We start from the raw sequence: 26,507 nt of genomic DNA, 5'->3' as shown, positions 1-26,507 counted from the left end.
CCATTATTTATGAAAGAAAAGAAATGAGAGAAAACATAGTTTGTTGTTACCTGCTACTTAACGCCATTCAATGTTTCCATTTCCATGTCATGGCCAGGTTCACATTTTGATCCTTGTTAGGCCAAGCCTAACTTACAGCTTGAAAGTAAAAAACAGAGCTTTGGAGAAGCTTGCAAGAATATGGAGCTTAGCACAGGGAGTGTGAGGGGAAAGGATTATAATAATTTCCCAATTTGTGGTTGAATCGTCTTTTTGTTTTGTTTTGCACATCTTCTGGGCTGAATTGAACACTTTGTGTAGTAAACAGAGAACAGAGCTCAAATCAAGTTTACCACCTACATATGGTCCCAAGCTCATATGCTAATTTGTTGCGGGTTGAGGGAAATAAGGAATAAGTAGTTTCCCTAGAACAGACAATTGTGTAGCTAAAACTTTAAGTGAGTGAAGAGTTCAAAGCAAACCAGAGCAAAACAAAAAATAAAAACACAGAGGATTATCTCTTTGGTATCTTTCCAAAGCATCAATTTGATAAAGGAGCTCTTGCTAGTCTTTTATCTGCAAAGTTAATTTCATTATTGCACTATACTGTACTTAAAATTAAAAAAAAAAATAGACCCACACATTTATTAAAACTGTAATGAATGAATCACTTAGGCTTTAATCTTATATAATAGTTTCAGTGAACTGTCCTAAAGAGAGATCAATTAAGTGTTTTTTTAATCAAACAATATTCTCAGAGAAAGCATTTGTAGCTCACTTTATTAAAATTTAAGCACAGAAAACATTATAAAAACTAAATTATTGACTATTCAAGGTTTTTTTTCCCCCCTTCAACATAGAGTATAGGCCTGTTTCATCCCTGGTATGAAACACTAAAAAAGTGTACTTAATAATAACATTGTTTGGGAAAACTCTACCACCAAATATGCCACTTCAACTGATTGACAGCAGCTAGCTCTGGTCTGCTCTCCTGAAGGAGCTCTTAAAGTGGAATGAAAGATGTATGAACCTGGCCTGAACAGCCCACCTGACTCTCACGTGAGAGCTTCCCTCCTCAGCACTGGAGATAGGGGCTGCCCTAACTTCCTTCTATGCAAAGGGTACAGAAAAATCTGACCACACAAGCTATTCCCACCAAGTATTTTTGCATGGTAATGGTTCTCACCCTGTGGGGATTGAACAACCTTTCACAGGGGTTACATAAGATAATAGGAAAAATATGTTTACATACAATGCATAAGAATGGCAAAATGAGAGTATGAATTAGCAATTAAAATAGTCTTATGGTTGAGAGTCACCACAACATGAGGAACTGTATTAAAGGGTCGCAGCATTAAGAAGGTTGAAAGCCACTGGAATGGGGTCATATATCTGGCATCCCATTTCTCCACAGCTATCCACTCATCATCAAATCTCCCATAAAAATATACAGATCTTCATGACCTTATAAAAGTTTTAGTGTCCAGAAAGGCCTATGTTAAATAGATGTGTGTGCTTTTCTCTTTTTAATCTGTTTTCAGGAGTCTTAGAGTCCAGGACAGGTAAGGGGGACCTTTTCCCTCCCATGTAGAGTTTTTAATATTTTCTGATAAAATAGAGACAAACTATGTTCTGTATTTTATGACACTATTAAGATGTTATGCTTCCAGGAAAAGTACTTTTCATCAACACTTTCCTAGAATACAGAATCATATTAATATTGTGCAGATTTTGATTTATTTCCTGTAGTATACCATTGCTTTTGTCCTCTAAACACAAAGACTCACATAATGATGTATTTGTTAAAGTAACTTTCCATCAGGAAACCACATTTATTTTCCATGGTTCATAAGAGGCTTTGTTATGAATGTGAAGATCTCTTCAACTCACACTTGAAAGGAAGTCAGTCAATCAAGCCAGAATGAGGACAGAAAGAAACCAAAAGGAGTTGTATCACTGGAAATATTACGTCATATGTGCAAATGATAATGTATGACTTCTGAGGTGGTATCTTCTTTGATACCTAAAACTGGAATGACGAAAATTGTACAGGGCCCATATCTTTGTTATATCCATGAAACTAATTCTGTGACATTAAAAAAGTTTCTTTTTTTTCAGACTTTTCCTAACAGACATGTCTTCATTTCATTTCAACCGAGAAGTTGCTGCAGAGGGTACCCTTCATAAAATTCTTCAAACTCTGAAACTCTATAACTTGTGTTTCAATTGTATTTTCACTATTCAGTAATTCTTTTTGATTTTAGAACAAATTTTTGTTCAGGTCATTGATGAACTGGTGTATCCAGGTGCAAGTACCACATGAGGAGGAGCAGATGAGGAGGAGGCAAGGCACTCACTTTCGACCTCCTGCCTTTCTACCAGACACCGGAGACTCACAGTGAGAGACCAAAAAGGTTAAAAATAAACAACTATTATTAAGGCCTGAACTATGTGGGTGGAGAAGTCTATTGCCCTGAGGGGAAGGACCGCCTTACTGCATTCTTTCCCCACCCACTACAGATAACAGTTGCTAGGAAACTGGCCCATCCCTCTAAGGAGGGACACCAGGTCTTTATGGTCTGGGGACCTTCCTATAGCCAATCAATTCAAAATGTAGCATTTTGACCAATAGATGCTTGCCAGGCAGGAATCGCCCCTGCCTTGGGCATGCTGGGAAGGACCAGAATCTATATATCACCCAACTAACCTGGGGGCAGCGCACTCACCTCCCACCGCTTCGGTGGTGGGGCTGTGTAGGCCCAAGCTGCAGCTTGTAATTTACAATAAAGAGACCCTCATGTGTTTTGCAACAGAGTCGATTCCTGTAGATCTTTTGGGGGCTCGCGAACTGGGTATAACAAGAGCTGATGACCTATAATGTGCAGCCTTCAGAATACAAAGCAAACAAATGTTGAGCATCTTCAAACATCCAACTATGAAATAAAGCAGTGAAATTCAGCAAGTAAAAAATATAACATAAATCCTTGTTTCCAGCATACAATATTTCATTTTGTGATTATATTTTCTTCACTTTGGGCAGTATTACGTTTGGATATTTAGAAAATTAAGTTTCATGATGATAAATTATATGGATTTTCCTAAGTAGTTTTCAAATAATTTGGAATGACAATACCTAGCTATCATTTCCACCCTCTCACCTATAAATGCTGATAGAAACTCATTTTCAGTGAAAAGCTTAACAATGAGCAAAGAACTCACCTCTCCTATCCAAAAAACATTTTTTCTGCAAAAATAACTAGATATTGGCACTAAAGAGAAAGCAAGGTTGGTGAGAAAAAAAATAGATCAAAGAAAAGGCAAAAATGCTATAGAATACTAGTTGTAGACTATAGTGAAATTGTAATGAATGAATAATGTCTCTCATGTGTAACACACAAGAATTACTATAATATGAATATGTGCCTATATCTAGCTGTTTAAATTGTGGTAGTTTTACTTCTACTATTTTTTTTTTCCTTTGACAGTTCTAACATGATACAGGATCCAGATCACATAGTCCCACTAAAAGAAAATTTTATTTTATTTCATGTGCATGAGTGTATTTCCTAAACATATGTCTGTATTCTATGGGCATGCCTGGCACTTTGGAGGCAAAAAAAAAAAAAAAAAAAAAAAAGTGTCAGATCCCCTGAAACCAGAGTTAGAGACAGCTGAAAGCAGCCTGATGTGGGTGCTAGGAATCAAACCTGGGTCCTCTGGTCTTAGACACTGATCCTCCAGCCCCCATTTTAACTCTTCCTGAATGCTTATAGCAATAAAAATGATTTTATCATACAAAATGTATATAAAAGTATTTCTACTTACATAAAATGTCTTTAATTTAGTAGTAATATTAAATTCCTTTGCTTAAAGAAATCACATAGTATTAATATTAGATATTTTGGTAGACCAGAATAAAGTTTGAGATACACAATTAATAAAGCTAAGGTCCAATAAGAAAGAGCAAGTATGTTGAAAGACAATGCTATAACCATTCAATCAACTATGCTAGTGAATATTCCCAGTTACTATACATATATGTGTGTGTGTGTGTGTGTGTGTGTGTGTGTGTAATCATATGTAATTGAGCTGATAAATGCTCTTAATAGTCTGGATAAATGAAATAAGATCAAGAGTTAAGCTTTTCCTTTCCATGCTTTTATGATTTCTATGGATTTCCAGTTGTGCAAAATTCAGAATGCAGTTGCCTCATATCAGATATACTTCTGAGGAAGAAATGAGTGTCATTTGGGGCTAGAGATGGAAAATTTTGTATGACAAATGCACACTGGAAAACTGCTAAGTGAACAGGCCAATCAACTTATACACACTGGTGAATCAATACAGATGAGCTGTCCTCAAAGTCTAGACATCATGGTGTAGCCTAAGATGTGGATATAAATGGAACAGGAAGAGCTGCTTTGCTTAGCTTAGTCATCCATTTGCAATTTTCAATGGAAATTAGTGTTATCAGCTTCCATTATGCAGGAACAAATGTAGACAAACTAAAGAACCAAATAAGTAATTATTGATAACATAAATGTACATAAAATAGATGAGGAAATTCTGTCATCCATTTGAAACTTTTCAGATATTACATAATTTCCATTTTGGTAAGCAGATGTTGTAAGGACAATATACCGTAATACAAAATCAAATTGACCATATTCTGCCTATTCAGCTATCAGGAGTTGAAGACAGAGATGGGTGTCAATGGGTAGAAACATAAGAAAGAATGAAATTAGATGCCAAAGGAAACATCCATCAGGTCCCAAATCCTGCATCATGTTAGTAGCATTAAATTAATTATGAAGAGGATGACAAATGTATCCAAGTTAAGTTCCCTTTACTTTTGTGTAGTTATGTGGTTTTGCAAATAATAGGCAAGTGAGTTACATCGTACACCCAAGTGTTAAAAAAATCAGGATCATACAGGATTTAAGCTCTGTAACTCTCCTCTGTGTCATGCTTCATGCTCCTTTACATCCTGCAAAGTTCATGTCATGTTCTATGCTGACAACATGAACATTCTTTCTAAAACAGATTGTTCAATTCAACACAATGATGAAAATCCTCAGAGAATCACGTAATGGGTCTCCTTTTCTGAAATGGACATTGGTCGGCATTTTAAAGAGTCTAATGGGAGACCTCACAAGATGAGGATCACCCACTTTGTTATTATTGTCTTGCACTTGTATATTACATTTTTGTAACAATTTGCATAGATTTTTTATACTCCATTCATTGATCTTCACAAGTTATTTACCTTCTTCAGCATAAATACTTTTATTATTTACATTGAATATATCTTTGTTTATACTCACTAAAAAACATTTTAAATACTATGTTTTTATATATATTCATATCAGGTTTTGAGTCATCCTTCATAGTTCTATCATGTCTATTTATCCAAGTCCAATGCACACCAAATACGAGTGCTACATTTACAAACTTGCTCTAGAATTTTTGAAAGGAAAAAAAAAAAAAGAAATGTTTCTAGAAGTACTTTTTAAAGGCTACTCCCACTTAAATTTACAGTCACTGCCCAACAGCCCTTTAAAATCATTGCTAGTAATTACATTCTGTCCAACTACATGAAAATGCCTAAGAAAGCCGGTATTTCTACACCACTGCCTAAATTGCATGTATGGTGCTCTTTAACCTTTACCATTTGTGCAGGGTTTATTTCCTTCCTTTAATGTCCATTTATTCACTTATTGAGGCCGAGCTTCTTTTTATGTGTTCATGAGTTGCTTGGATTTTTCTTTAGAGCACTTTTTTATTTTTTTGGTCTACTTGATCTTTGCCTTTAATAGTCTATCTCCTTAATGTCTTGGAATTAATTAGATTTACTGACATTTATTGAGCTCCCTACTATGGGCCAAGCTCTGTTAGCTGTACAGTGAAAGTGTTACTAGGAAGATTTAGATTCAGTGGAAAAACAGGTGGGACAATCGTTTACTGCAACAAAGTATCTAACCTCAGAATTAGGTTTATACAAATCAACCCAGGTTCTGCTGGAATGGTTGAGTGTGGGGCTGGTGAGGCAGTTACCAGAAAGGGGTCTTAGGAAGGACTTTACAAAGAGAGTATAACAGATGAATTTTGAGTGTAGGGTGGGTGAAATTCCATTCATCAGAGATTAGACAGAAATCATAAAGTAGGGGGAAAAGCACTAAGGAAGGCCCAAAGACATAAATGAAAATACTGGTCATATCATCAAAAGAGATTGGCTTGGATCACAAGGTTTCAGATGGGATAAAACCGTGTGGAAGGACATTGGGCAGATATGGAAACCCAGTTATAAAAGTGCTTACCTGACATTATTACAAATTTGTGCTTTATCCTTTAGCCAAGGGAGAAACAATCTTTAAAGGGTCAGTTCACCAGTAGAGGAACAGATTTGGGTGATGGATAAGAAACTCTGAGAGTACACTTGATGAGCAAAAATGATAGCCTAAGATATACCATATCAACACAAACAAACGAACTTGCCATCAGCAGAGGACCTCAATTCCTGGTGTATCGAAACATAGAGTTCCACCCAAAATAAACCTAAGCCATGACTCTTTACTTCCTTTGTGTTTACCTTTGTGCAAAAATAAACTCAGATTTGTTAATTGAGTGCTTTTACTACTCAGTTTCTGTAACCTTCTAATAGCTTACTGCAAACTGTTTTCTATTCATACTGAAAAATCCAGTAATTTGAGTAATTCTGAAATGATGCTCTCTTCATTAGGAGTGGAAACAGCTCATTGCCTAGTTTTTAAAAGTTCTACATTTCTTACTCTTAACAGTACTTGCAATTTTCAAAAACTAGCCCTATTCTACTACTTTATTTAGGGTACCCTAAACATGCCCTTTAAGGATGCTATTAAATATGTATTACAAATATGTATTAATAGCATCCTTAAAGGGCATGTTTAGGGTACCCCCAAGTATAAATAACTGTGCACTTTGTTCATATTTTTGATACCTCACTTTTTTAGACTTATGTTTCAATTTCAACTTTTTATATCAGCTACCAAAAACATTCAACCTGTGGTGCTAAGAGTACAAAAGTAAACAATACCTAGGTGCTAATATTTCACTCCTATGTATGACTGCTTTTTAAATAAGGGGTTGAGAATTATGAACAGTAGAACACTAGAAGGATCAAAGATGAGAATACATTTTTCGTTTATGTATCCAGTTTGGCAAAGAAACCAAAAACAGGACAGTGGGTCCAGAGATAGCTTAGTGACTACTTTGGTTATTTTGCTTTTTTTATTTATTAGCTGTCTTTTTAAGTCAAAACAATTTTTCAGCCTTCTCATTTCACCCTTCTCTAGGAAGAATTTATATCACTGACAAAGTTCCTTTCACCCAGTTATATTTCCTAGAAGAATAATGGCAAAGGGAGTGAAGTATGACAGCCCACAAGCGGTGCTGCAGTGTGCTGCAGGGCAGAAACAGGTGCCTACTGGGTCTCAGCATGAGAGGCACCTCAGAGAAGGCACAATGAGCAGGAAGATGCCTGATGTGAGTCTGAAATGTAGGCAGCAGCTGTAACCTGAGTTCAAGGAAACCTAAGCCTGGGCACTCCAGTGAGTAAAGAGGGCAAAGACAGTTGGCTCAGGGCAACGTAGTGGGTGGAGAGCCTGTCTCCAGAGTGCAGTCCAGGACAGCAATGTGCAAAGTTGGAATAATGCAGAAGTCATAATTGCAGGACGCTGTAACACTTGATGTAGCATTTGAATTCTTCTGATTTGACAAGAGATACTTTTGTAGGGTGTGTATAAATCACATTTTGTTTAAGCTATTGGTCAACTCTGTACTTAAATTTTCATATTAAAGACTCTCTATGAAGTAAAATAATTACATCATAAGAGAATTGAAAGAAAATTTGGTTATCATTTAGTACAGGAAAGAGGGTTTTAAACAATTTAAGATGGACAGTTTTCTATCTAAACTAAAGCTATTCTTGTCTTGTTCTTACATTTACACAAGCTTGTTACAGAATGCATTTTTCCACTTATTTGGCCCAACCAACATACTATTGTTCAGACACATTTATGTCATTAGTCTTCCATGAACCAAATTGTCATTCCTTAGTTCAAATTATTTGTCTTCAGTTTGTCAATTTATAATTCTCCACAAAACCTTTTTTCTGTTACTATATATATAATCAAGACATTTCCCTTTACACAATTCTTGACCTCTTTTTTACAAACACTAGCCTCTGGGTGCCAATAACTCATGAATCTAATGAAGCCATTGTGATGCGACTTCTAAAGTATGGAGGGAAATTAGCAGGTCAGAGACAGTCACAAGTAAGGTGAGTGAGTGGACAGAAGAGCGAGGATGCTGTGAACATGGAGAGACTGAAGACTATAAAGTTCTCTGGGAGGACTTGCTCTTGGGGACATTTGCCAGCAGCAGGAAACAGAAACAAAATTTTTAAAAGAAGGGGAGGAGGACCTCCCCTATCAGTGGACTTGGAGAAGGGCATGGGAGGAAATGAAGGAGGGAAAGTGGGATTGGGAGGGAATGAAGGAGGGGCTATAGCTGGGATACAAAGTGAATAAACTGTAATTAATATAAAAATTAAAATTAAAAAAAGGAGGCTGAATGGCAGACCACAGAAACAGAAGAGGAATCTGGAACACTTTTTGTTCCATGAACCCAGTTCTCACTCTCTCATTCTCCCCTCTGCCTGTGTGTTTCTCCTTGTCTCTGTCTCACTGTCTCTTTCTCTGTCTCTGTCTCCTTTTCTCACCTCTGTCTCTCTCTCTCTCTCAGATAAAGGTAATCCAACAGGAGACTAACCATAAGGATTTCATTTCCCCTGAAGACATAACAGAAAAACAGTAATTTACATCAGCAGTGAAAGCTTTCAGTAAATTGACAGAAGAAATTCAACACCCAAAGAGGTACAAAATCGTCATATAGAATTTAAAAAAAAATTAGAAAAACAATATGAAATCACTTTCGATAAAGCACTTATCTTTGAAACACCAAATTATGTCCTGTGAATGTGTATAGAAAATATATAGCTACTATTTTCTTAAAGGAGTTATGAAATGAGGATAAGGCCTCATGAGTGGCACAGCTTTGTCTCACTGACTACTCTGAAATTTTTGACCATATGAATGTAGGGGATTTTCAAATCTTCCTAGGCCTTAGCTTTCTCATCTATAGGATAGATAAAATAGTAAATATCTTATAAGGATCAAGGGTACATTAAATGAAAAAAAAAATGTGTAAAGGTCTTTGAACAATGCAGGACACATAGACAAAGCATTTAAGGTTTTTGCTATTGTTCTTGACTTTGTTAGTAGGGAAAATTCCAACAAGAGACAATAAAATGAAAGGATATGTTACATGGTTTAAACAAACAGTTACATATTTATCCTTGCCTCCTATTCACTTCTGTAACTCAAACAAAGGATTAGACACCAAGAAATGAACATTTTAGTTCTTTCCCACTCAATGGATGTGTGAATTTTCTTCATTTAAATACATACTTCCCACTAATATTACATGTTAATCAAATTCTGATCTCTTGCATATGCTCTCTACTCTCCCCACTACCTATTTTCTCTTAGACTTTCTCTCAAATTCTGTTCTTCCCACCCTATCCCTCCTATATTTTTCCAGTCTCCTATATCATTCACCAGCATCCTTCATCCTCCATCTACTGGAACAAAGAGGCCAGCCCAATCTCTGTTTTCTCTAAACAGAATGAAATGAAAGTATTTCATAGAAGTAAGGACTGTGTTCAGAAGACGGTTTTGATTCTGAGAACGAATTGTGTCTCATTCTTCTTTGTTTCAAAGGTGTCTGGAAAAGCATACAACACTTGGCTGAAAAACACATCTCTGAGGAAAAGCATGATTCCTGAAACCGTGCATGAACACAAATGAAGAATTTAACAATGAAGAGAGAACTGTATGATGCGTACAACTCAAGAGGGGTATGTCTTTAAGTGTAATTGTATTAAACAAGGTAAGTTATGATAAAGGACATATTTTAGTACAATCTTTGTTAACACTTGCAAGAATACAGAAATAGAAAGAAAGCTAATGATTTACTATGCATCAAAATTATACAATAATAGAAGCTAGGCAGTGAGTTATGTTATGAAGCTTATATTACTTAGTTATTTAAAACAAAGAGGTTTTTTTTATAGGTTTTTAACTATTTTCATAAAACTAAATTTTTAGATTTTTGGGAAAATATTTATTTAAAATACTCTCACACTCAGATAGTAGTCTCTGTTTATTTTAAACCTGTACAGAACTTAATAAATAAGTTCAATTCATTAGTTTTCATATATAAGTAAAATGAGCACTTCATTAGAATTAGGTAAGCATATTAATTTGTTTTTGTTTTTGCTTATGTTTGCACAACCCTTGAGATGATGCTAATTAGTAATATTAAAGTAATATAACCTTTAATACTATGCTCAATCCAAAACTGCTTGTTTTAGATTTAAAATGATCTTTTTAGTTTCTTGAGGTTTTCCGTAAGAAAAACAAATATATAACAAAAACTATTTTAGGCCACATAGGCTATTATACTTTAATGGTATCTTAAGCAATATATATTTTTTTATTATTTTAATATAAATTTTAAGACTTCAAGCACTTTGTTTGAATTATATGTCAGTTTCTTGCAAGTCATATCTTTTGTATGTTTCTGTGTAAAGAGATAATCATACATGTACATTTATGGAACAAAATAACTGTCTCATTATTTTTAAACTTCTCAATACTCCATTGCACTTGATTCAAATAAGCTTACATAAATTTAATTGTGCAATGCAGGTAATAAAATACAATATATAACTTCATATTTTATGTTCTCAATTTGGTAATTAAGCATGTAATATATAAAGCATCACATGTAATTTTAAATAAATAATAATATTCATATTATGGGGGATTTAATTTTGCATTAGAGGAAAGTGCTGAAGGTAGAAGGTGATGGCTTCCACGCAGCAGCTATAGTTTTACACTGCCATGCCAGCTCCTTCCCTAAGGAGAATACAAGCGTGCTTAGGAATAGAGAGGTATCATTACTTAGAAGAAAAACATGAGTCTTTAATTTCCTTGCTTCTTCTGGGCTAAGGTTGTTCGTTCTGCTGAATCTAGCAATGTCTGAGAAACACTGCAAATCAGCTGATTCTTCAGCATGGCCCAGGTGTTGTTAGGTTACAAACATGGGTTGTTCATGATCTCTGATCAGCGCTGCTTCCTGTCATTCACGGAAATCCATTCGGGTTGGCAAAATTCTGGTGAAGCAACAATTGCATTTGGCATATTCTCTTCTAACCCTTGTATTTCCAGACACTTCTGAGAAGCAAACCCTAGATGGTTCTAGAAGCAGCACTTGTTCTCATAGTGTGGAACTGATGTCCTGCTAATGTGTTCCACACAGTTTGGAGTACCAGCAACCACACAAGAGTCCAGGTCAGCACTTTGGCTTGCCAGCTGAGACTTCTTGTCCCAGCCTCTTACTTCCTTCTGATAATAGCTTCATGTAGCTAGCAGAAATAGCATAAGGAAACATATTCAAAAGAAGCTCTATTTTCTCACTGTGTACTTTCATTTAACTCCCCTCTGTGTATTCAAATGCACTAACTAGTCATGGTTTCTCCAATAACCAATGTCTGTATGTTCGGAGGAACCACGTTCCAACTCAGTAAGTACCTGGTATCTAACTGACCTAGGTACATTTGTACCAAACCACCATGGACTTCAATATTTTCAAACTTTTTTCCCCCAAACTTTAAACCTGGGTAAAATTCAGTGTAGCTTAGTTTTTAAAACTTCATTCTTTTTAACTCGAAATGACAAAGAATAGAATTCTTTGAATGCAACATATAGGGATTTCCCCGAATGATTACTGGAGTTTGGTCAACCAACTAAGCATCCTACCAAGGTCAACAAGGGGAGCAAGTATGCAAGATGCACTTTTAGTAGTGTCCTGTCGTTTGAAAATGATATTACATTTAAGTCTGGTACAATCCTCAAAACTAAGGTCTTAGTGTATATCAGCCAGTTAAAGCATTTGACAACTATCCCAGCAACCTTTAATCCTTTGATGAATGAATCCATAGACTTTGTCATGCAGTTGCAGAGCTGCCTGCCTGAGGACCTAGGCTCAAATTCCAGACTCCTAAAAGCCCTAGAAAGGGAACTTTTCTAACTTGTACTTGGCTCATAAGTAAAACAGGAATTTTATTAAGCTGGGGAAGGGAGGCTGTTGAAGAAATAACCAAGGTAGAATGCAATGTTCTTACCTTGTGGATAGAACACAATGCAAAATGATTTCAGTAAGTAAAAATTAAGAAGTAATTATGAGAAGTACTTTGATGGCAACAGAATAGTTGTTCTCGTGGTGGTTAACATGTGTCTGCAGCTCTAGTGAGCTAGGGAGCTTGAAGAAATTGGACATACAGCATTTTTGGAGAGCATGTTTATTCATACAGACATCGAGGATTTGTGAGAATTTGATTGGACTATCTAGTAATGTGTTCTCCAATATTCAATTACTCACCTAAGTATTGACTGAGCTCTTTCAAACTTATCAATCAGTAACTTGACAATTTCAGCTTTTTGGCTGTCCGAATTGGAAGGTTTACATTGATTAATTGTAATGGCAAGATACATGTTTAAACAATACAAAGCAAAAATAAGTGTGTATTATTAAGTCATCAGAAATTAAAAAATGATTCAATTTCAAATGTTGTGTCAGGTATTTTAAACAGAAAATACTATTTGCTCCTATTTTATTTATATATAAATGGGTCTGTTCTTTGGAATGATAGTTGCATTTATATATTACAAATACTGGATATTTTATATAAAAATTTTAATGTGGATACCCACTGAGGACTACCTCACACTTCAGTTTTCATACATAATTTACAAATTATGTATTTATAAATTAGCGGTTTTTACTAAGCAGCAATCATTTTTACTTTTTTGAAGTTCCATGGCTCTTACAATAAGATACACAAATCTTCAGTGTATAGCTCAGGGAATCTTCACAAATATGTATACCAAATAATCACGACCCGGACCCAAAGCTCCATTCTCTGCCAGCATCACTTAGCAATTACCTCAGTTCTGACTTCTGTTATCATAGATTATTTGTGTCTCTTTAGCTCTTCATAGAAATAAGATCATATTACTTATATGCGTCATTGCCCTAAGTTGATGTGTTTGATTTAGATTTTACACAAGAGAAACAAGAAAACTAATATTGTGGTTACTCTGCTTGCCATATATCAGTGCACAGTAGCAGAATCCCACGAAATAGAGTATATTTTACTGGGCATCAGTGATCAAAAGCACACCAATATAATCCCACGATAAGATTACTTCCATTTTGACCACAAATATAACATTCTACAACCACAGCACTTAGCAGTTTTAGGTTTTCACTTAGTAGTTTTAGGGTTTCGTATAAGTTTGAACAAATCAATCACTCTCACACACTTTGCACAGTAGGTCAGTAGGAACCATAGAAGTTCAACTAAGCTGACTCTGAGACTTCTTAATTTGCAGTCTTGAAAACAAACCCACAGAAAGTTAGTGACCTTAACTTAATTTAATGGCATACCTGAAACCATTTCCTCAGATCTTAAGTCATGTCCTCTTCATACACATACACACACACACACACACACACACATACACACTCACACACACACACTACAACTAATAATGCAGAAATCACCTTGTCTATCCCCACTTCTGTACTGTAGTAGAAATATTTGGAATCTCACAAAACCATGGAGTCAAGGAAAGACTCTAAAGAAAATGGCCAAGCAAAATTATGTTTCAACCCAATTAGAGCTTTTAAAACTTACTCTTCAGGAAACTATGAGACTGTGTATATTCCTGTATGTGTATTCCTAAGTCGGAAAAAAACAGGATTGAGCCACAAAATTATACAGAACTGCATGATAATATTAGGTAGCTTTTACATAATATTTTAATAGGATGCATTTTTAACATGAAACTTGTTCAAAATTATATCTGGGATGTTTATGGATGTTTTATAAGTTGTTTGCAAAGTAACTCTTAAGAGTAACTTTATTATAACAAAACAGAACTTCTCTGTGATAAAATGTAATTTTTCCTCCATATTTACCTGAGCTCTATTCTAATGAGCACAACCACTTGAGGGAGATGCTGACTGGGAGAGATACAGAAGTGACTGGACCACTCTGGAGCTCATGAGATTCACCTGCTCATTTTCAAAATATGATAAAAATAGCAAAAATGTTAATATAATTCCAGGACTTACTGTCTAAAGAGGTGATTATTTTTAAGTAATCAGTTTAATTAGCATATTTCATTTAATGATAGCCAAAACTGGAACAGAATTATACTATCATATATATAAGTATGAATAAAAATATAATTTGTTTGTTGGGACTTTAACATGTTCTTAAATTTTAAAAAAATTAAAATATATTAGTAGCTACCTGCAGCAAACATCTAAGTAAATTTAGCTTTTTTATAAAAATCTCAAAAAAAATTATAAATTGGATACCTGTGCTTATGCTGGCCATTTAAAAGGCTCTTGTTATAGATAGATGATAACACTATAGATTATAAAGATAATTAGAATTATTTCTTTCTTTTGTTTGTTTTTATTGGTCATGTTCTGAGAACCCAAACCAGTGTTTGCACAATCTAAAAGTGTTCTGCCATTGAACTGCAGTCTCTGTCCAGTGCTATTTTAGATAACTGGTGTGAAGGAAAAAGTACAATCTAAGTACAGGAGTGGGGTGGAGTGCAAGCATTATCTGAAAGTTGAAAGATACTTGTTAGAAATGTTTTTGTGTTTAACATCTATTGAGTCATAAAATTCTTACACAGACTATTTTTTTAATTTTTTGAATCATGGCTTTAAAAATATTAAGTCATCTGTATAAAGCAGAAACAAAACCATATTGTCTTCATTATTTTCTTTCTTCATAAGTTGAAATTTTGACAACTAAAAGATTACTGCATGATTGAGATGTAAACAAATTAATTAATTAATGAAAATAAATATATAATAAGATTTTTTTAAAAAACTACTGCATTGGAAATTGGATTTTTAAAGTTTCATACATGGATTTTGTGTGCAAGTACCCTTCAAGAAAATGGTATCAATGACAAGACTGGACTACTAGCCACAAGAAAAGCCCAAGGAAGTAAACAGATACTATCCATTGCCCAGCCAATGTCATCCACCATTCTCTATGTTTACATAGTCCCCAGCTTAGTTTTCATGATGGCTATATTAAACAAATTCTGCACCTATGCCAAGTCCTAACCTGAGTAACAAAAAGCTGAATTTTCACTCTTTTAATCTTTGGACAGGCAGTCCACAGCATATGAGTAATTTAGCCCCTACACTAAAGTGACTCAACAGAATAGGAAAGAAAAACAACTATGAATTTGTGGATTTCTGTGATGGTAACTATGTTGTGGTCATTTGACAGTCAGAAGCAGACAGATGCCTTTTGTTGTCCAGTAATAAGAAATGTCCAGTGTGTTGCACAGTGGAGTAATCTACTCATGAGCTTTGTCCTATTCAAACCTATTTTAGCAAAGATAACTTTTTCTGCAATGGTAGCCGTCAAATAAAATTCTGACAATTTTTCTATATCATTTTCTTCAGTAATACAACTTAACAAAAAAAAAAAACTCATAAACATTTTAGCTTTTCTTACTGTAGGAACAGTATACATAATATCACATTCCACTATAAATGTATTCAATTTGCAATGTAGCTCCAGACAGTATGTGATACTTTTCATTAAAAGATAAAATGATTACAATGTAGTGTACTTTGAGTATGGAACAGTATGGTATTGCCACTGGGTTCCAGAACCCTATGACTTCAACTGGAATAGCCAAAGGAAACAAAGTAATAAATAATCTCTACAGAGTTCAGATCATGATTTTACAAGTAGATTGCAGTGTTCTAAATAGTAAATGAACTTAAATTTCTCTACCTAACTAAGCTCATGGAGATGCCAAGTTGCTTGAATCATGAATCCTAACTTGAAGGATTCCTTTCAAGCACTTATTGTTTTCTATTTTTTCCTCTACTTTTAAGTAGCTAAAGCTTTTAGTTGGTGCTTAACAACTGCTATTGAGTGACAAACATAAAATAACATCATTTTCATTTCCTGTGGTCCCAATTCAATCTGTTTTGTAAACTGTTGTTTAAGTGACATTAGTAAAATATACATGTGACATTGCCATTCTCATCTTCCATGTTATACTCCTGTGTCTAATGGATTTTAAAATTCTCACATAGTTCAGAAAACCTGTCTCTACTGCTCTCTTGAATATGGACCAAGAGCTCCATTCAATGAGGACTCCTGCCAGTGCCACGGACAGACTGTACCATGTTCAGTACAGACCTCTTTATCTCTGAGTTTACCTCCTCCACCCTTCTCTGTTACCTGGAAAGTTCCTCAAATATTTCAGCTTTAAGTTTAATAACCACACCTCAATAAAATCTTGGATTAGGTCCACTATTTTAAAATTCCACACAGCATATAAGCATTATTTTAAATATACCACTATTTTTAATTCCCATATGTGTTATTTTAAATAATGTGCCTCTCAGTAGACTATAGGATGGCTGACAAAGTAGGAGCTACCTCTAGTGTACTCAGCATTTCATTGCATAAGCCTAATATTCTGGCATGTGCAAGGAAGTCTGTCTATCCTTATGTGTAAAAAGAGAGATGAATAAATGAATGTATGGATATGTATCTGCAAATGTCTGGTATCAATAAAGCTACATAAGAGGGCTTCTTTGAAAGCCCTCTTCACTAAATACATTTACCACACTGACAAAGACAATCATAATAAGCAATAATGCAGCATTATAGTAATTTAAATAGAGAAAATGAAAGAAAATGACCTCACAATCTAGTATTAAATTTTAACATGTGACCTAAGCAAAACCTAAAATGTCTAGGTTTTACTTAGATCTGGGCATGACAGGTATAATTTAATTTCTTATTTATTGACCTTTTATGCTTAATTTTAAGCTTGATGGTCATGAGGTTCTCTAAGCTTGTGAAGCTTCTAGGAAACTATTAGTACCCTTAAGTAGAAACTTATCAGACAATGGCACTGAAGCACTTAGATGAGAACGAGCCAATGAAAAAGCTATACCCCATAAGAATCCATCATCCAAGAAGAATGACATTGTTAGGTAGTTGAGTTCTGAGAGTAATGGTTAGGGTCACAAACATCAATGGTACATAAAGTACTTGTTTCTGGGACCATTTTATATGTATTTTTGCTCTTTGAAGAAACATCTCATTCTCCCTCCTACCAAAAACCAAAGTCCATTTGAAGGAAGATAAAAACTTACTTAGCATATGAGAAGACACAAGGTTTGGAAATAAGGTGTTTATGTTCTTATCTAGCTCTGCCACTAATCTGACCATGAGGCACAACTTTCCTGGTGTTCTCTCTCCATCAGTAGATAAATATGTTGGTAAATAAATGAATCTTACTAGGTCCAAGTAAATACAGTAAGGATGAAACAGAATTTCTTCACCAAAAATACTTTGGAAACTCACAGGTACAGATTGTCTCAGGCATTCTAGACGGGGAGGATGAAACCAGATTGTTCTCACTATATATTGTTGCACCATATTTTTAGTTCTTAGATGTTTTAAATAGAAGGCCACTACAATAATATTGGACTTCTTAAACTGAGAGTGAAAAGAACTGTAGGGGCTGGAGGTGCCTTACCTCTGTGTTTAATATGTGCTTGATTGTAATCTTTCCTGAACCTTTTCTGTAATGAATATTTATTTATTTTGTTTTTTAATTGGCTTTATAAAGAATGTAGTAATCAGTGTAAATAGTAAGTGGAGACAGAGCTTTGTTTACACTTCATCTGAATAGAAATCATCTCCCCCAGTTGTCAGTGCATGATCGGCAGTGGGAGAAGCATCCACTCCAATTAATTATTCAGTAGTCACTTGACACACATGAAACAGAGAAAATAAGCAAAGCAAAGCCAATGCTTCTGGAAAGACAGACTATGCCTTAATCATTCCATCTCCCATTTCTCTGATAACCAAAAAATTCCAGCCTTTTGTTTTCCTTCCATGACTAGTGGTGATCTTTGTATTCTCTTTCAGCTCAAATTTTCAAAATGAAGCAAAGCTCAAAACACTTCTGATAGATTTACCTTCTTGAGATGATTTTTCTAAGGCATCAGATACAATGCTGCTCTAATATTCATCCTATTAATTCCAAATTACGCACCTTACAGAAAGAAATATGCATTTGCCAAAACAAAATGTATTTTGGAAACATCTAATTCTGTTTCTTTTTAACATTACTTTTTTTTTCAGGCTTTCTCCAGTCTTAACTGTTCCTGATTATGCATGATCCTTGGATCCCTACATTAAAATGCATAGAAATATTTTTAAAATTCATTTAAAACACTCTCCCACACAGTACAAGCTGTCATTGTGTCATATTTGTTTCTTAATTTAAGAAAGGAAGTTATATTTCATTAAGTTGCCTTCTTTATCATCTAAAGTGGCATTAGGATGCCTAGAGAACGATGTTTCCACAAAAATAATATTTGCCATTCTCTATTAATCAGTACAAATGTACACAACTTCAAGTTGTACTATGAATTCATCTCATCTAGCTATCATAGTGACTTACAATTCAGCTATATTTTGTAGAGGAAAAAGATTGTTCTGTTTCATTTTTGTAAAACATGTAAAACATGATCTTATGTTCACGGAAATTTACCAGCAGAGCTGAAAGTACTGTATGAGACATAGGATACAGTCATTATAATTACTTACACCAAAGTACTTAACACAAACCCCTAAGAAAACAAAGCATAGTTAATTCTTAACTATCCACCACTGTTCCCATGAAATCTACAGACCACTCCTAAATAACACCTTTTTTTCTTCCTAACTAACTCTCTTTTGTTGTTAAAACAGTCACAAATTTCATCATGTCTTCCTTTCTTTTAAAGCCAAATGAGAGAAAGCTGCCAAGTCTAATAAGAATTACAAAGGCTTACTCCTCTCAACACTCTAAGCCAAAAAGAAAGAAAAAAGAAAAGAAAAGAAAAACAGACATCACACAATAAAACGCAGCCACACAAAGCTTTTTGCCCCTGTCTTTCAAATCAGATTTAATAATTCGCTTTTCTCCCTGCTTCAACTATAAGTGCTAGATATCCATGATTGGCTGCCTTGATTTGCCCCAAAGCTATGTATGCAATTGAAACCAAGACACCCATACTGCTTGGCCTCTAATACATTCATGTGTCCTCCTAGCCATGCCACTCACCACTTTCTGTTTATAGGTTTCCCTGTATTCATACAAGAATAATTTACTTGGTCCCTGCCATAACAAAGTTAATAATTAAAAAAACATGGAAGAGATGCACAGAAAACTGAATTTTAGATGTAAAGTGGTAAAGATAATGCTTAACTATGCTTTGTTTGTTTTAAGCCCTATGGATCACGGAAACAACTTGACTAATGCTACTCAGATAATGTCATCAGCTGACTGTCCTTAGGAAAGCTCTTACCATCACTCACATGCACCCTGCTCATTAGCCTGGACAGTCTTCCCAATCCAGCGACACCTAAATTGCTCTAGTACTCTTGTTATCAAGCATTTATTAATCAAGAAATACGTTATCTCATCGCTAACATTCCTCAACATTAGCTGACCTGTCTCATGCTTGAATAAACCAACGAGATCACAAAATTCTTCTTAAATACGGAAAATTTGGGGTTGGGAGATAAGCATGGGAAACAAAATTTTAAAAGCCCCCTGTTCATGACGAAAATCTCTTCTCTTTCCACACCAGGAGCAAGTCATGGGTGCAAAGGCACCCAGGGCCTGTGGACTATCGAGTGTGCTTTGACCAGTAGTAACCATGTGGCTAGCTCTATTGTGGCCCACAGCTAACCTCTATTTAATTTTCTCACCAAACACATACTCAGTCCTCTAGACACTTGTCAATAGCTTACAGGCAAGGTCTGTGTTCCAGAGTTACTGGTGGTACAGGGCAGTAGTGGGCCATTTAGGTAGGCAGTGGCCGCAGGACTACAGAACCTGCCAACTTTGGGCTGGGGTTTAGGGAGACCATTCTGTTGGTCACTTGGAAGGAGGTAGAGTTGCATGGGCATGGCCTTGGGAAGGGCAGTATGCCCACTAAGAGGCTGCAAAGGGAGGCAGCATGGCGGTGAGGGACAAGCCTTCACCCTGAGGCATCCTGAGGAGGAAGGCCCCATGCACCAGCCTCCCGCCCAGCCCAGGCCGAGGCTCCACGTGGTCGGGCAGGCCTTACCTTGGCTGCAGTCCTTGCCGCGGAAGCCTGTCCTGGAGCAGTCGCACACGGCCTGGTCGTCGACCACCGAGCACACGCCTCCGTTGAGGCACACGCCACCCTCACCCTCTTCGCCCGCCTCGCACGGGCTCCCGCCGCCACTGTTGGGCGGCTCATCGTCCAGCTTGACCTCGCCGCTGTCCACCGGCAGCGCCTGCGATGAGTTGACTCTGACGTCGCGGATCCAGCCCTTGAAGGGCTCGCGCTCCCTCACCGAGGCCAGTGTGAGCTTGAGGGCCGCGGCGCGCAGTTCGGGGGGCAGCCCGCCCACGAAGAGCCCGCTGAACACCGTCATGTCCCTGCGCTTGGACTTGACCTCCACCCACTTGGCCTCGGCCTGGTCGATGTAGAGCGTGGTGTTGCGGAACTGGCGGCGGATGCGCACGCTGTGCCACGCCCCGTCGTTGACCGGCGTGTCCGCCAGCAGCATGGCGGGCTCCGCGCAGAAGATGGAGAAGCTGAGCTGCAGGCGGCCTCCGCGCGTCAGGATGAGCTCCAGGAAGTCGCAGAAGCCCTCGTCGTCGAAGTAGAGCACGAGGCCGCGCGCGCTGCGCGTCTTCAGCTGGAAGCTCATCTCACTCTCACAGCACGCGTTCCACTTGGGGAAGCGCGTCCACTGGCCCTCGGCGCCCGGGAACTCCAGCCCGCTGCCCAGCTCTGCCCAGCAACCCAGGAGCAGCAGTGACAGGCAGAGGAGAAAGCAGCCCCCGCGCTGGACCAGCGCCGTCCCCATGCTCGGGGCTGGGGTGCGGCGGGGGGGAGCCGGGGGCGACAGGGTCGAAATGGTACTGGACACCGTCACGGAGAAATGGGGGTCCACAGAGTAGTGGGAGGCACAGGGGAGGTGGAGGTTGGAGGGGCACACGCTCCTTTAGCTCCTTTTTTCCTTCTTCTTCTCTTCCAGCAACCCGTTCCTCTCTCCCAGTAGTCCCTTTCCAACTGGAAAGCAGAGGTCCCAGTTGCACAAGGTAGCCACAGAACTTCCAGACCAAAGGGAGGATACACTTTGGAGACGACGTTCCGAAAATGATCGCCGCCGAGGCTCAAGGAAAATCACTGATCCATTTGCATCCAAGGATGCAAAGTAAGGTCATCTGTTGTTGCCAATAGATTCTTCAGTCTTCCAGGAACAACACCTGCAACGGACCACTACTGTGGTGCCAGCAAAAGGAAAGCAGAGTCAGGAGGAAACACACACTTTTTTTCAGGGAGTGACAGGAAGCCAACAATGAGCCACTATCTTTGGCTGCTTGGAAGGCCTGGAGGACACTCCAGATGTTGGCTCCCAGCATAAATGGAGAAAGGGCACGAGTAAGTAGCGCCAGAATAGCTTCAGAGGCCTGCTTCTTCTGTCATACCATGGGCTTCCAGTACCACTGAAGCCAAGGCCAAACTTCCCTGGCACGCCCTCCCAGGCTGATTCACTTTCTGTTTACCAGCCCTGTCAGTAGATCTCAAACCCTGTTGTGAAACAGCCAGAAGCTGTTAGATGGTGAAATAACATCCCAACAGCTCTTCTCTTTTCTCCGTCTCTGCAAGGCCACCCTAAGATGCCAGCATGTCAATTGGTTGTATATTGGTGATGCATTTTTATTTTATTTTGTCTTTTGATAAGGACCCAGAAATCTGTGGAAATTAAAATAAAAAAAATTAAAGCCCGTAGTTAATTATAGAATCATACAAATCATTACTCAGCTAGGAAAGCTGGTTCATAACTCATGGATTTATCAAAGCAAATAATCTTCCTGGATATAACAGTGTGTGTTTGAGAGTGTGTGTATTGACCCACAGAAAGGCCTGGTGTTTCTTAGTAATTACTGTTACAGTCTTGTAACAAGCTGTTACAATCTTGAATTTATCATATCTGTTTATTAGTGACCAAGATTTTAGAAACAGTTTGATTATGAGTTTCTTTGCAATTGTCCAAGAAAGTTCTAATTTCCAAAATGTGTGAGGAGAGAAATTAATAAACCTTTTTAAAGGTTTTCTACTACTGTGTGCTAGTTATCTAAAGAATTTATATACCCTAATCAACCTCAATTAACAGCAAATTTTATAACATTAAAATACATGAAACTTTCAGCAGGAAGATGCTAGCTTGTATTTGTATATCATCCTACTACTTCACTTGCTTCCCAGACAACAATAATGCAGTAGCTTCTTGAGCATCTTAAAATTTTCAAGAAAATATAGTCCTCCTTTTTATCAAGTACATAATCTGTTATACTACAAAACATCTGTCTGGAGCCACACTTGTCAGTATTTGTGTCCTTGTTGCCATAATATTCGTTTTAATTTCCAAAAATTCATATTTTTCAAAGATGGGTATTTAATATTCTCTCTAAAAGTGTAATAATCTGACTCCTCCTGAAGTCCTTTTCTGGCTGTGAACTAATAGAATCTGTGTAGTCAGAACAGGAGTTGGCATGTATGTCACCTCAACTGTTACGGCCCCAGGAAGCTAGAATTTAAAGCCATACCTTTGAATCACTCACTATGCCATTAAATCACTTCTTTTTATTCAACTCTAATCTGACAGGCTTTTGAAATGGTACAGAAAACATAAATCTTCAAGGAGGGGCTATGAATTTTTAAAACCAAATAACTCACATTTTGAAAAAATTTAAAATATGTCATTCGGTCATTCCAAGCAAAAATATCACCCTACCATATCTCACAATCTCCTATACACACACTCACACACTCACACCAAATTTACTGCTTGGGCGCAGAGTTCATATCCAATTAACACTTTTTCCCCCTACAAGCTGAAACTAGCTGTAATTTATGGCACTGCATTGTGGCTGCTCCTCTGTGGAGTGAGCTGAAAGCATTTCTCTTCAGTTCAGAGCAATCCCTACAGGTGTCAGCTGAGAGCCATCAAGCTAGGGGATCCCACTTCAAGTTCCTCCCCAGATAAAATTGATGACTGGTTCTCTTCTTTGAACACATACATACCACTGAAATACCACACACAACACAGACATAGCACACACACACACACACACACACACACACACCACACAGACACAGCACATACACTTCACAGACATAACACATACTTATATACTGCTCATTACCAAATGGCAATAAAATCTCAGTTGCCTATTTATTATGGCTGATACTATCCTCACAACCAGCTATTACAAGTTATATTTTGCCTATACCTGGGTCAAACCTAAAGAAAGGTGCTTTTAAAAATGATCAACAATAGCTTATTATTCATTATACTTTGATATTAAGTAGGATGAGGAATATGGTAAATGTTCAGCATTTGACAAAATAGTCTAGTCTATCACAAGAGTAGTGCTATGAGGCCATTCTCAGCATGTGTGTCTGGAGATGTCTCAGACTCTGTCTCTGCCCCCCTCTCCCTATCTGTATGGAGGGGTGGGGGTGGGTGTGTGCAGAAAGAGAGAGAAATGAAAGAGAGAGACAGAGAGACAGAGACAGAGAGAAACAGAGAGAGAGAAAGAGAGAGAAAGGCTGGCTAGCTGATTGTCAGAGCTTATTATTGTATTAATTTTATATTTATCACATAACCTTTTTGTCTCCTCTCTTGTGCCCTCCTCCTCTAATGCACACCTTTACCAATTTGTAAAGGATGGAGGGAAGGAGGGGAAACCCAGGAAGAATGTATGTTCTTACAAGAGAGGTCAGCTGGCTCTCCCAGTTCCTAGAGGAATCTCATTGTGTGAGAGACAGTATCTGTTTTTACATGGAGAAAAACGATTCTCTCTAGGTACCCAGAACGACCTGGTGAGTTCACAAATTACAGGATGAAATAAAGGGATCTGATAAACAACCATACTGCAGCCCAAACAAGAAGCGCTCTAATTCAAAAGCTGACTAGAAGCTTCATTAATCTTTTCTTCTGTTTCTAGAACAAAATTCATTCCCAAGTCACTGGAAGGATCAATACAGTATGCTGATCGGCTGCAGTTGCATTTATTCTATCATGTTTTTAGTAACACACACACACACACACACACACACAAACACACTGCTTGCCATGAAACCTTTTAATGCATAGCACTCTAAAAAATCTGAATTCTACGACAGGAATTTTACAAGTTATATATTTTTGCATTTGGCTTTTGCAAAGTACCTCAATACCAATGCACACCCAAAATTCTCTCTGGCTTTCCCGCCCAGTCTCTAAGCACCATCTCTAACACCAGTGCAGTTTCTTAGATCCTGAAGTCTACTGCACAAATTAAGGATGGGCACAGTCAGGACTGATAGGGAAGGAATAGAAAGAAGGGTGTAGATATGTTTTATTTTATTGTTTTGGTTTCTAACTGCCTTTACCTTTTTTTTTTCCTTTGGATAATAAATCACTGCATTTAGCCTTTAAGTTACTACCTAGTTCCACCATCTCATCTTCTCGCCGTTTGAAAGGCTACATGCAAAACAACCAAAATCTCCACTCCTCCACCCTCCCACCACCCATCCTTTCCTCTGTATTTGTAGCAGATCCTGGCCCAGTTACAACAGGGAAATATACCCTTCTCCAGCTTGCCTCGCCCCATCCCCTCCCCCAGCCTAAATTGAGATCCTTTACCTGCCTGGTTATTCCCCTTAGCTCGATCCAGAGCCTGAAGCATGCATGGTCAAAGCGAATTTTCTGAGGTGTAAGGATAAGGCGACTGCTGCTGCCTTTTTCCGAGGCGTCAGGCTTGAGCGTCTATCTCCAAGAGTGCGGAAGGGAAGAACATGCAGCGGAGGGAAGCAGCAGGGGGAGCAGGAGGAGGAGGAGAGGGGAAAAGGGAAGGAAGAGGCGGTGGTGAAGCCCGAGAAGGCTGGGTTACGTGACGCCGGGTGCTGTCCTTCTGAAAGAGAAGGGCGGAGCTGAGCTCTCCGCAGTACCATGGAGAGCGGCCGGCCGATCCTCTGGCGGGGGGAACCGGTGGCCTCAGCTGGCAGCCGCAGCCCCTTCCAAGTTCACAGGCTGAGCAGCAAGGTGCTTCTACCTTTGCCTCGTCCCCTTACAGGGGGAACCTGGGGGCGGAGACTTGCCACAAGCACTTCTAAGTAGTCACTCGCCACCCTCCCCTCCGAGAGAGAGAGAGAGAGAGAGAGAGAGAGAGAGAGAGAGAGATAGAGAGATAGAGAGAAACCAGAGTCACGTAGCCTACTGAGCATGCCCAGGCCCCTGTTAGACCCACGAAAATCTTGTGGAGATTCCACTTCTCCGGGCTTTAGTCGTGATTGGGCGGGAGTACCTGAGAAGATGCCAGGAAAGGACTCAGCAGCTAAAGAGGAGCAGCAGAAACCGAGGAGCTGGTGACTAAGACGAGCTCTGGCTGTGTGCACCTGGACCTCATGTTCTGAACCCATGCAAAGCTAGAGGCTCTTTGAGGAATGCAGGGCAGGCGGGACTCGACAGCGGCACTGGCTTCCTTCCACACCTAGTGTTCCTGCCCCACCCCTTGCTGAAGCCCTGGCCCGAGCCATCTGCCTATGCTGTGATAAAAGGACTTTAGCGAGACCCACCAGGCTATCGCACCAAGTTGGAGAGCATCTGAAAAGGTGCTTTCCTGGCAGTTTTTCCATCCTCCAGTTTTCCTTTCTCTGCCTCTTCGGTCGGCATCCCGACCTGAACCAAGTTCTCTACCTATTTAACTCTTCCCTCTGTCTCTTCCTTCTCTTTAGCCTCTGGTAAAACCTGGAACAAGTGTAGCACAGTATGATGCTCTCTCACTGTGTAATTGGGCATGCCCAGTAGGCATTTCTGTGTCTGGTGAGAAAAGAGTTAACTCCAAGCGAGCTTGCAGACAAAGTGGATAGAAGTCTGGAGCTTGTGGCTTTAAATTATGCGCTGGCCCCTTTGGACATTTAAATTCCTATCCTTGTTATATTTCTACCACAGGTTAGTTTTAGAGTAGAAATGCCAGATGTTTTTATTGTGATATCATAGACTTGATAGCCTCGGCCTCAAATGCTGAGGTAAGACTGTTTTCTGCCTTCAGGCCTTTTAAAGCAAGAATGTAAGGACTAGGCAAATTCAAGAGCCTTGGTATTTTCAAATCCAAGAGTCTTTTCCACCCAAAGAAACCAGAACTCTCTCCTAACGATTTCCATGTTTACACTTCTGTAACTTTTGAGAAAATGTTTAAGTAACC

The 26,507-nt window shown here is 38.2% G+C and overlaps 1 protein-coding gene across 43 annotated transcripts in view; it reads right to left on the bottom strand.

Annotated features, from left to right (window-relative positions):
• Nrxn1 (neurexin 1) overlaps window positions 1-25,471 on the bottom strand; it is a 1,167,492-nt gene extending 1,142,021 nt beyond the window's left edge. For 20 of the 43 annotated variants that reach the window (XM_060393140.1, XM_060393190.1, XM_060393259.1 and 17 more), the window contains exons 1-2: window positions 24,947-25,445; window positions 20,344-22,008 (exon numbers count right to left, since the gene is read on the bottom strand). In XM_060393140.1, the coding sequence (XP_060249123.1) occupies window positions 20,344-21,115 (772 nt within the window). In that variant the 5' untranslated portion in view covers window positions 21,116-22,008; window positions 24,947-25,445. Of the gene's footprint in view, window positions 1-20,343; window positions 22,009-24,946 lie in introns of all 43 variants that reach the window. The other 23 variants (XM_060393165.1, XM_060393220.1, XM_060393205.1 and 20 more) reach the window with 4 other exon arrangements.
• Between the last annotated feature and the right edge of the window lie 1,036 nt (window positions 25,472-26,507).

This window comes from Meriones unguiculatus, chromosome 1 (assembly GCF_030254825.1).
Source record: "Meriones unguiculatus strain TT.TT164.6M chromosome 1, Bangor_MerUng_6.1, whole genome shotgun sequence".
In the NCBI taxonomy this organism is placed as follows: domain Eukaryota; kingdom Metazoa; phylum Chordata; class Mammalia; order Rodentia; family Muridae; genus Meriones; species Meriones unguiculatus.
Note: the sequence above shows the minus strand (reverse complement) of the source record. Positions and strands in the feature narration are given on the sequence as shown.